This window comes from Cololabis saira, chromosome 5 (assembly GCF_033807715.1).
Source record: "Cololabis saira isolate AMF1-May2022 chromosome 5, fColSai1.1, whole genome shotgun sequence".
Classification (NCBI taxonomy): domain Eukaryota; kingdom Metazoa; phylum Chordata; class Actinopteri; order Beloniformes; family Belonidae; genus Cololabis; species Cololabis saira.
The window spans coordinates 49693200-49704904 of record NC_084591.1 but is presented as its reverse complement, the minus strand read 5'-3'; the positions used below and the strand labels follow the sequence as shown (position 1 = coordinate 49704904).

Below are 11705 nucleotides of genomic sequence, written 5' to 3'. Positions count from 1 at the left end.
GCCACAACTTGTACGGGTATTTTGCTGGTTCATGTATTTACCTCCAATTATATACATAAAAATTACTATAAATCTATATATTGACATATCTAAATATAACTATAAATCAGTTTATATTCATAGAGATATAGATACACAAATACTGTATGTATAATATAACTCAATATATCCTTATACATACCTACATACAACAATCTATACCCATAGTATACATCTATATATCTACATATATTAACCCTTGTACTGTCTTTAATTCTCCTGTTCTTTCTTTCCTCCTGCTCTCTCCTTCCTTCTCCCTCCCTCTTTTCTCCCTTCCTTCCTTCCTTCCTTCCTTCCTTCCTTCCTTCCTTCCTTCCTTCCTTCCTTCCTTCCTTCCTTCCTTCCTTCCTTCCTTCCTTCCTTCCTTCCTTCCTTCTTGACTCCTTTCCTTCCTTCCTTCCTTCCTTCCTTCCTTCCTTCCTTCCTTCCTTCCTTCCTTCCTTCCTTCCTTCCTTCCTTCCTTCCTTCCTTCCTTCCTTCCTTCCTTCCTTCCTTCCTTCTTGACTCCTTTCCTTCCTTCCTTCCTTCTTTTTCCCTTCCTTCCTTCCTTCCTTCCTTCCTTCCTTCCTTCCTTCCTTCCTTCCTTCCTTCCTTCCTTCCTTCCTTCCTTCCTTCCTTCCTTCCTTCCTTCCTTCTTTTCTTTCTTTCTTCCTTCTTTTCTCCATTCCTTCCTTCCTTCCTTCTTCTTTCCCTTCCTTCCTTCCTTCCTTCCTTCCTTCCTTCCTTCCTTCCTTCCTTCCTTCCTTCCTTCCTTCCTTCCTTCCTTCCTTCCTTCTTTTCTCCCTTCCTTCTTTTTTCCCATCCTCCCTTCTTTCCTTCCTTCCTTCTGTTCTCCCTTCCTTCCTTCTATTCTTTCTTCATTCCTTCCTTCTTTTCTTTCTTTCTTCCTTCTTTTCTTCCTCCCTTCCTTCCTTCTTTTCTTCCTCCCTTCCTTCCTTCTTTTCTTCCTTCCTTCCTTCTTCATATCTACATGTTTATTCACATCTGTATTTTGAATAGAATGTTTCTTTGTATCTTTTTTAAAATTGTGATATGTTTTGTCTTTTTTTTAACAATGTGCTGTTTGTTACTGTATACCTGTTGTTTTGTATATTTCAATAACAAATAAAAAAAAATTTAAAAAAAGTATTTAGCGCTACATTTGTGTCCGAGCATGAATCCCCGTTTACTTGGTCTTCTCCGGGTGTAGTTGCGGCGTTTGTCCACGGCTCGGCGCTGTTGCAGTTCCAGTGCGGACCCTGCCTCCCTCTCCCTCCCTCTCTCTCCCTCCTCCCCGCCGCAAGGCTGATTCATGGTTCCGCGTCACACCGACGCAGAGTCTACGGCGTAGGGTAACGCGGAGACGCACACCGTACGGTGTGCGTCGCCGCGTACCCTACGCCGTCGATTTAACGCAGAACCATGAATCAGCCTTGAGCCAGCCAACCCGGGTTGGCTGAGCCTCGCTGCTCCCCCGCGGGACCAGAGCGCTCCCCCGCCGGGACCCTTCCCTCCCGTCCCCCCGCTGGGACGCGGCTCCGGCTCCAGCCCTGCTCTGCTCTGTTAATGCAGCAGAGGCGGAGGAGGAGGAGGGACGCTGGTAGCCGGAGCAGGACAAAGACAAAGCAGGGAGAAAGAGGCGAGAGCAGGGCAGACCTGCTCCACACCGGGCTGCTTATTAGTATTATTATTTTATTAAAGAAAAAACAAGGGGGGAGGCAGCAGGTCCATGCCAGCAGAGTAGACAGAGAGCGGGACGAGAGAAACTAACAGAGCGAAACTGTTTCTGTTGAACTAAGAGGAGCTGAGACGAGGAGAACCAGAGGAGAACAGCGCGCTTCATTTGAAACTGTTCCCCCCAAACAAACACGCTCCTCCGGCAGCGGCTCCCCCGCTCCCTCCGCTCGGCTCCGCGGCGTCGCGGAGACTCACTTTTCCCGCCTCTCTCAGGTGTGAGAGGCTCCGTCGAAGGGACGAAGCCAGGGCTGCCCGCGCAGCCGCAGACCGAGCCGCAGGACGAAGCGCGTCCCCGCCGCTGCTGCCGCCGCGGCCGCGGGGCTCTGGGCTTTAACGGCCGGCTCTCTCTCGCTCACACCGCCGCTGCCGCTGCCGCTGCCGCATTGCAACAGGCGGAGGAGCCGGAGACACGGAGACGGAGACCCGGCTGTATGGTCAGCTGGAAACCCCCGGACACAGTTAACCAGCCCGGAGGAAGCACGCAGAGATGTCCAGGAGAAAGCAGGCGAAGCCCCGCTCCGTTAAAGGTAAGAGCCGGTGGTTTGTTTGGAGCTCCAGACACTTCTTTGGGGGTTTGGGTTACCAGGGGCGCCTCCATTCATAGGGGGGGCAGATGGGGCCACTTCCATTCTTGGGGTGGACAGCAAAACTAAAAGCCATCATTACAGGACTTTATTATACTGTTGAAGTATACAGGCTCAGAAATACTTATTATTTTTTTACTTTCTAACTTGTCTGCATATATATTAATGGTTAATACCATGTTGGTAAAAACCTAAGGCATATATATATGCATTTTTAATTTATAATATCATATACATTTTAATATATCATATATTTATTTTATTAATACATACATATATATAATTATAATTTTTTTTGTATAAAAAAAAAAATATATATTTTTTATTATTAGGCTCAGAAATACTTAAAGAAACGCCTACTCATATGCATTTGGCCCAAATGATTTGGGATTAAACGCATAACTGACGATAGAATCTTTGTGACCAGCAAGGGTTTTTTTAATTTATTTTTTATTAAGGCCAGTGGGGTGGCCAGCAAATTTGTCGGGGGGGCATGGCCACCCCTGGCCACCCCCCCCCCGGTGGCGCCACTGGTTAGGAACCGAGACATAACTCCGGCACCTTGAAACCAGAAGGTTTGTTTTGCAAGCAGCCAGCTACATCCAGAGTCTTTACAAGACAAGCGGCGCTTGAACTCAGCTGTGCTGCCGCTCTGCTAATTGCGTGTAATAGGACTCCGTTTAATTTCACCGTCTACTGCTTGTGTTATTGTCACATTAGTGGGAGAAATTGGCTAAAAAGCTAAAGTCTAATTCCTCAAGTGCAATTGGCTGCTTTGACAATGGCTTTCAATTAGCGTCCAGGCTGCCGGGCGAGCGTGTCTCAGTGACGGCGTGGTTGGGATTGTTCACCAACTTGTTGTGATCCAGCGAACAGGCTCGTTCTCCTGTGAGGACAGGGCTGCTCCTTTGACTACATTTGACAGTTTTCTGCCCAAATGGAGTGCCTTTCCAGGTACTTGATGTTTATTTGCGCACCAAAATAATGATGGTTTAATAATGACCATCCAAGTACCTTCCTGCACGATCTCCAAGGTTGAAGAGTCACTCATATTCAGTTTCAAGCACATATACAATAATGCAATTCGTCTAATAGGTCAGTGTCACAAAAGAAAAAAAACATTGTAAAGGAATTTAAATAATTCCCTTATTAAGAAAAGTACATTTTTACAAATGGATTTTTAATTATAAAAGGCAAACTTTGAGTTTCCTCCATGATCACAAAGTGGTGTTTTGTGCAGTGCATGGGTGAGTGGGCATGGTGCACGGGGGCATGTGGTGTCCTTGGCCTCCATGCTTCCTTTATGGGACCCAGATGGGCAACGGGGACTGGCTGACCATGTGGTCGCCACCCCTCCCCCACTTCCTAGATGATACAGGCTTTTCTTTTTTGTGACTATCTAGGTAGCATGCAGATTGGTGACCCTTCCTCACACTGGTGCTGGTCAGATTAGCAGCTCGGTGGACTTCAGCCTCTTCTACAAGTTCTGAGGTCAAGACGGTCTGGTCTGAGGCGGCGAACGCTTCGTTTGTATGCAGAAGGCAACATGTGCTCTGCAGGAATATGATATAATGTTCCCTTGAGATTTGTGGTGTTGTATACCACTGTGGTCTGAGGGAGCAGGAAAACAGTTTACCATTTTATTTATTTGTTTATTCATGCATTTTTAATATTTATTTTTTAGTTTGGTTCCAGTGAGCAAGGCTAGATAGGGAGGAGGTGATTGGCAGTGACGGCCCACAGATACCACAGCCTCTTCAGGAATCTACTGTAAAAACTGGATTCAGTTTCCGTTTGATTACTCAGGCCCATCTTTGTATCTGAAATATGAAAAGCTTGTGGAATAATTATCCAAAATCAATAAGAATATATGCATGTTGCAGCATATAAAGTGGAAATTCAATAGACACTTAAGGAAGATGCCCAAAATGAGGACGAGTTCAGATGCAGATTTGTAAAATATTTCAGGTTTTTGAATGGATGATCTTTGCTGTCTATTGCTACCACCGTTTTTCATTTTCTTTTCACTTTTATGAAGAACGGCATCTTTTGTGGGACTGACTGTTTTCTGTTATTCCTGGCCTCCAAATAGTATATTTTTGTTTTCTTCTGGTCAAAGGTATATTTTGCCGGCATGAGACTCACAAAGCCAGCTGTTGCCGACCTGCTTGAGTTCTGTCTGATAAACATGTGAACGACGGCATGGCGGCGGCGGTCACTGCTTCCTGCTATCGTGCTGCTGATGCCAAGTCTGGACCGCTCTGGACCGGTGGACCCGTCATTGCTCTACGAGTGCGTGCTGATGCCTGGAAGATGAAGCCGCCCGCGTGTGCGTGCCGTGTGTGTGTTTGTTAAGGCCGCCAGGTCTCAGCAGCCGGGATAACCAGAAAGCCGGGATAACCAGAGCTTAGCTTTAGTCGGGCAGCCGAGCGAAGCGGAGCAGAGCAAAGCCGGAGCAGACGACTGCCGCTCCGTGTCTGTGTGCTGCAAACGTAACACAGTCGTTGTTGTCTAGCTCGCATAAGCACCATGTGTTTTGTGTATGTGCACTCATCTGTGTGTGTACATGCATGCTGCTATCTCCCATCCACACCTTGCTCCTTTGACAGCTTGGTGAAGCCTGGCATTTTTTTGGAGGGGGGTGGAGGGGGGTAAAAAGGTGGAGGAAGGGGAGCTGTTTCGGGGGCCAGCATAGCAGGTGAGACGGCTGGAGGGAGGGAGGGAGGGAGGGATGGAGGGAGAGAAGGCCAGACTGAGGTGAGCATCACCAGGGGATTATCTGTGTTTTCATGTTCTCCTGTCTTTCACCTGCTCACCCAACTCTGACTGGCTGGCTGGCTGGCCCGCTGGCTCACTGGCCAGTCAGGCATACCAAAACAATAACAATAAGCCACAGAGTCCCACCTCTTTCACCTCTCCTGCTGCAGACGCTTTCCTTTACTGACCACCAATCTTTTCCTCTCGCTGCAATTTGTCAGAGTTCATCTGAACAGGACAGGGAGAATGTAAAAGCTTTAAAAAATATATATTTTAGATATTTCTTTCCCAGGCCCAACTTTCTGTGTGGAGTTTGCATGTTCTCCCCGTGCTTGCGTGGGTTTCCTCCGGGTACTCCGGTTTCCTCCCACAGTCCAAAAACATGCTAGTAGGTTAATTGATGATTCTAAATTGCTTGTAAGTGTGAGTGTGTCTGGTTGTTTGTCTGTATATGTGGTCCTGTGATGGACTGGTGACCTGTCCAGGGTGTAACCCCTGCCTCTCGCCTGAAAATAGCTGGGATAAACTCCAGCAGACCCCCGTGACCCTGCAAAGGATAAAGCGGGTATAGATAATGGATGGATGGATTTCTTTCTCCACATCCTGAATACTACATTCCCTTTTGATTAATTGATTTCCATGTGTATAACATTAACATTGAGACACTTCTGTGATATTTTATGTATGATGTCTTTTTTTAAGTGAACCTTTTACAGATTCAAAATAAACAATAAAATAATGTCTTCATACAAGGTTTTGGGCTCCCTGCACAGGCAGTACTTAGTCACACACCTTTGGCAACTGACACAGCTTATAAACCTTTTTTTTTTAAAGCCAAGTAAGTTTCTTTCAGGTCTTTTGGAGGGATTTTTGTCAGTTTTCTTATAAAACGGTTATCAAACCTGAGAAAGCGGAGTTGTCTGGATGTATTTCTCTTTAGAAACAGGTCTGGATTCTGGACTAGGGTCAGGCCTGTGGACGGTGAGGGTTAGGGTTTGGTTGATCCATTGTGGATTTTCAGCTTTGTTTCCGTTCATTATCCTTTTGTACAAACCTTTCTCATCACTTCATATAACTTATTTCTATCAACTCAGCAGTCTTGTTTAGGTGTTTACGCCCACACTTCTTTTGTTAAACTGTGTCTGAAGATACGGAAAAGGTTTTCAGGTGATCTCTTCCCTATGAAGGTGATACTTGGACGGATGCGGCTGCACACCAGAACAGAGCACCAGTCCAGAATCTGTTCAGTCTGCCTTAGAAATCTGGCCTCTTACCTTTGCAAATCTTTGATTTATTTATTTCTGAACTATTACAGTACCTTGACCTCTGTAATTCCAGTAAACTTTAATTTCTTATCATAAAGCTGGGCATACACTGTGCGATATCTTAAATCGTTTGATTCAGCCCCATCTCAAACTGCACGACTAGATCGGGAGGTAGATTGGGAGGTGTTAATCTCTCGTCGTGAGGTGTTAGTCTCTCGTCGTTACCCCACGTTTACTGCACGACCAACGATTGGGTCGAAATCCGGCCCGATCCAAAAAATAGTCGCACGACTGGAAAATCTGTTCAAAACAAGCTGACAATCGCACAGTGTCTGCCCGGCTTTACAGAGTGAGCAGATTACAACCTAACAATGTTCTATTTCCTGCTTATGTATACATGATTTGACTTTTAAGAGTGTCAATGAAGGAGCCCGTGGTTGCTCTTTTTTGTGATGGGGTTTGAAGAACCAAAATTGAAAGGCTTGGCAGTGTTTTTCAGTCGGTGTTTGAGGACTATGAACGAGCCATAACCCTGAAAATCAATTTTAAGTTGTAAGACCTTGGTGAATTTCTAAGGGCTAAAATCTCTACAAATGTTTCAAAACTTTTCTTTTGTTTTCCTTGAAACTCTATGAAAGACAAACCTTTCTTAAATTAATGGTGCAATTATTGGTTAATCGTTAACATTGTGAGATAATCCCCGTTTGATTCACTCAGTTATTCACTTCCACAAAGGTGCACAAGCCATTGCACGCCACGCAGTGCAACCATAACTATGTATAAGCAATGTCAGAGCTGGTAATTCATGTTTGAACACTGCGACTGTGTCCTTTTCATGGATTTCCTTGACCAACGTAGCCTCGACAGTGATTAGGCCTCGTTAGCAGTGAGGGGACTTGACTAATTGCAGCCTGTTAATTGAACATGGACTAATGATGTGATGATGGGCCATGAAACTAGCTGGTGGGTTGAGAGAGAGGGAGGGGGGGAGCCCGAGGAAGAAATGAAAGAGTGCAGCTTCTCTCTTATCATAATATTATTTCAGTGGATTAATCCGTTTTTAATGTGTGTCTTTAGTGAGGCGAGGAAGCAAAAAAAAATCTCATTCTGTGTCTGCTCCAGCAGCCTCGCTATCCTATCTCTCTCCCTCTCAGCTCTCGGCCCCTTGAGTCTCTCATGCATTATGTAGTGATGATTATTACTTAATTACACATTAATAAATCCGCTTCATTTGCAGGACATTAAACTGCAGTTGAGCGCATGTGACAGGGAGATGGAGGAGAACAGAAAGATTGGAGAGGGGGAGAAAAAGGGAGCACTTACTTTTTAGGGTTCATTTGGTTTGTTCAGTGTGTTTGCAGTTGTTGGCGCCAAATGAGCACTTTGACAAAGTGGGAGAGAAACGGAGGTTTGGTTTGCGGCTGGTGTGTGTTGAGCTGAGGTCTTCAGGGCTAATGACATAATTTCCACTCGATCTCCTCCTTTCTGCTTCTCTTTTTATCCATTTTCTCTTTACGCTCCTTCAGTTTCATTCGCCTCCTACTACCATGTTTATTCTTTTCCTGCATAAACACTTTCTCAGGAATTATAAAGAATTCACTGTCTGTGTTAAGGGGACTGGCCTGTTGCAGCTGTTTGCATTTGCTGATGCTAAGCCAATAAATTAATGACGTCAAACTGTACTTTAAGAATTATTTGTGCTCAAAATGATTTTAATATTTCATCACCCAAAACACAACACATTATTTTGGTCGGGGTAATAATTCCTGTAACTAGTGTAACTTAAATGTAATAAGAAACTCTGGAGTAGCAATTATTTATTGCCTGGAGTTAAAGTTATTGCCAATTAACTGCTGAAGACTGGAAATTAACAGCTGGAAATCAATTGAATGTGACTAAGAATCAACTGGAAATGTCATCAAGCCATAAAGCTTTTATGCATTGTGATGCTCTTGGAAGGTAAAACCTGAAAAGCAGTGCAGGTTGTGTGTGCACCAACATCACGCTCATTCCAGCACTCCTGCTCTCGTCAAAGTGTCGTGAAGCATAATCTTTCATGTCAACAGCATTTAAAGAAGAGTGAGCTGATGTATGAGGAAAACGATTCTCATCCCCTTTTCTGACTCTCTTGTCTGTTTTTCTTCTGCTCACTTCCTCCATGTTCTCATCTGGCTTTGCCATCAGAGCAGTTTTTAATGTCAGCCTTTGGCAGAGCGCAGAGACTTTGATGGGGCAACTGGCTCTAGTAAAACGCAGACACTACACATGTGGCTTGGATCACTTGAAGACATCAGCGTTACTTTTGCAGGTACATCAGTGTAGAAGTGTGTGAGAGCTTTATGAATGCTTCTTTCTTTCATTTAGAGTAAAACAAATCCAATGTGTCATTAGGGTTTTTGCAACTCTAGATGGCATTTGCAGCTGTGCAGGCTGTGCACGTACAGCCAGGTTGAGTGACTCCTCCGTAAGTCTGTACTGGCTTTGTATTAAGGCTTGTTCAACCTTCAAATGGCTCCCTGAAAGCTTTGTTAAAAACTCCATTGACTCCTCAGCAGGTGGTGAATTTTAGCTTTTAGTGCTTTTTCTTTCCTTTTTTTTGTTTTTAATGGGATAAAAACAAGTGAATGTAATTGATTGTAGCTTGTGTAGCTCAGCAGTACAATGCACTGAATGTAATGGACTCGTGGATTAGCGTTCAATTAGAACCAAGTGATTTAAAAGCTCGGAGAACAGAACATAAGTTGAGTTTTTTTTTCCTCTCTCCAGATGGACAAAGAAGTACATATGTAAATAATATAACCTTTGATAGCTGAATTAATGTTATCCTCTCAAAGATTTATGGGGATTTATGTCATCTTTGTAAAACAGATACTCATAATACTTTCAAAACTGCTTCAAATGTTATGCAGAAGTGGTACAGGTTCCTGTAGTGACTGTATCCTGATAATCACTGTGAAAAGATTCATGATCATTTTATCGCAACGTCCCGATCCAATCACATGATCGGAAATCTGGGCTGATCACGGGATTTCAGAATCATCCGGCATGGCATAGAAAATAATTGGATTTTTTTTTTTTTTTCATTTTTATTTCACTGAGTTACATTATGTATTTACAGGACTGTCTCAGAAAATTAGAATAGGATATTTGAGCTTTCTTAAGCTGTAAGCCATGATCAGCAATATTAAAATAATAAAAGGCTTGCAATATTTCAGTTGATTTGTAATGAATCCAGAATGTATTACATTTTTGTTTTTGTAATTGCATTACAGAAAATCACAATATTCTAATTTTCTGAGACAGTCCTGTATTGATTAACAATTAGAATTTTCCATAGTATTGGATCAGCAGATACTCACAATCAATAATGACTGGGACTCGGGAGCCCAAAAAAAAGTGATGGGGATTTCTCAACACTCCACGCTAAAACATTCATGTACCCCACAAAACATGGGATTTGCTAATGTTATGGACGTGATGCATTTACTGAGCGGTTTCACTCAGCAGCCCGTGAGTCGCTACATCTGCAGGTCAAACTTTCCTCCTCCTGAACTAACAGCTGGGTGCTTTGGACGTATTCAGGACATTGCTCATTTGACACACTGTGCACCTCTGGAGGTTGTAGTTGTTTAGTAAACAGAAGACAGCGTGGTGGAGGAAGAATAGCAGCAACGGGAGGAACATACCCAGAGAAAGAAGCTTAGCAGAGACTGTGGGAACCGGTAATGTTTACTAGTCATGCAAATTAATCAGGCGAGCACTGACAATTGAAGTTACATATGTGTGTTTGTGTATATATGTCTTTGTTTCTTTTGGTACATGTGCTCCTTTTTAAAAAATCTTTTTACTTTGATAATGAACCTTAACTTGGGTATGCAGACAGGTAAAAAAAAAAGAACACGCTTGTGAAATGTATCATTTAAAAACATGGAAAAAAAAGTATCCAGATGCCAGAGCTGTATCATACACACATTCTGAATTTGATTATAAAGTAGAGAAAACTAATTACAACTCAACTAATCAAAACTATAAATTACGAAAACTTAAGATTGATCCATCATTTTTTTATCTGATTACCATGAAACACTTAACCCCAGTTGTAACTGATCATATTTGATTTTAATGATTTATACATTTTAAATTAAAAACATTTTTTTTTATAGAACATATTTTCACCCAGTGAGTGGTAGCTGAGGTTAAGAAACACATGCAAATGACTAAAATGGTATTTGGAATAAAGTTTAAGGATTGTCTCCAATCCAGGACATGAACGGCGAGGGTTGAAGGGAAGGACTTTTTAAGGCTGAATTATGGTTCTGTGTCAAATCGAAGTCGTGCACACGCCGTCACCGTGACGCCGTCATGAACCTTCGGACTTCTCTGTCACTCCATTTCTCCGGGGTGCAGTTCCCCCCGCGACCGCTAGGTCGCGATCTTTTCCTGAATGGTTTATCCGACTTTTCCGGTCACAGTGAATCCAAGAGATAAGGGCAACTATTGGGCAAAAAACCAAAACAAAATAAAAATCACACATACACGAAGAAAAGAGCGCTGAAAGTTCACGACGGCTTCAAACCGGAAACCGGAAATGCGTTGCTACCAAACGAACCAATCACAGCCCTCTCGTCTGCAGGTGGTCTGCGTCGCCTCGACGCGTAGTTACAATTTTTGGGAGGTACGCGTCAGCGAAGCCGTGCCTACGCCGTAGGGTACGCGTCGTTTTGACGCAGAACCATAACTCAGCCTTTAGGAAGCTTCATCTGGTTGAATGGCCTGAAACTTTTGTTAGAGATAATGGATGAGGGAAGGTCATATCGTGTGTGTGTGTGTGTGTGTGTGTGTGTGTGTGTGTGTGTGTGTGTGTGTGTGTGTGTGTGTGTGTGTGTGTGTGTGTGTGTGTGTGTGTGTGTGTGTGTGTGTGTGTGTGTGTGTGTGTGTGTGTGTGTGTGTGTGTGTGTGTGTGTGTGTGTGTGTGTGTGTGTGTGTGAACTCATTAGTGTATCTGCAGAAGGGCCAAGTCCCTCAGTGAGGTGAGTTTATGCCAGCAACGACTCCTTATCAGCACCTGGCCTGGTGTGTGTGAGGGTGAAGAAAGAAAGAAATGGGTGTTGCGGGCCAGGGCTATGCCATTGTGGCAGCTTAGGCAGTCCCGTTAATCAGCTGCAAACCCACCTACACACCTACCTCTCCGTACAGAAAGAAAGAAACGTGCACACATGTCCAGTACAGCTGAGGAGTGTGCATGCCGTCAGCGTTTAGGAGAGGAGACGATGCTGCTGTAACTGTCCACACATGCAAACCCTCTCAGTCAACCTAGACCCTACTAGCCAAGCCCTCCACCCCC

At 43.9% G+C, this 11705-nt stretch overlaps 1 protein-coding gene across 1 annotated transcript in view; it reads left to right on the top strand.

Annotated features, from left to right (window-relative positions):
- Nucleotides 1-1444: 1444 nt before the first annotated feature.
- znf423 (zinc finger protein 423) overlaps nt 1445-11705 on the top strand; it is a 260684-nt gene continuing 250423 nt past the window's right edge. Inside the window, exon 1 of the mRNA XM_061722329.1 lies at nt 1445-2282. Coding sequence (XP_061578313.1) covers nt 2243-2282 — 40 coding nt within the window. The 5' untranslated portion in view covers nt 1445-2242. The remainder of the gene's footprint in view (nt 2283-11705) is intronic.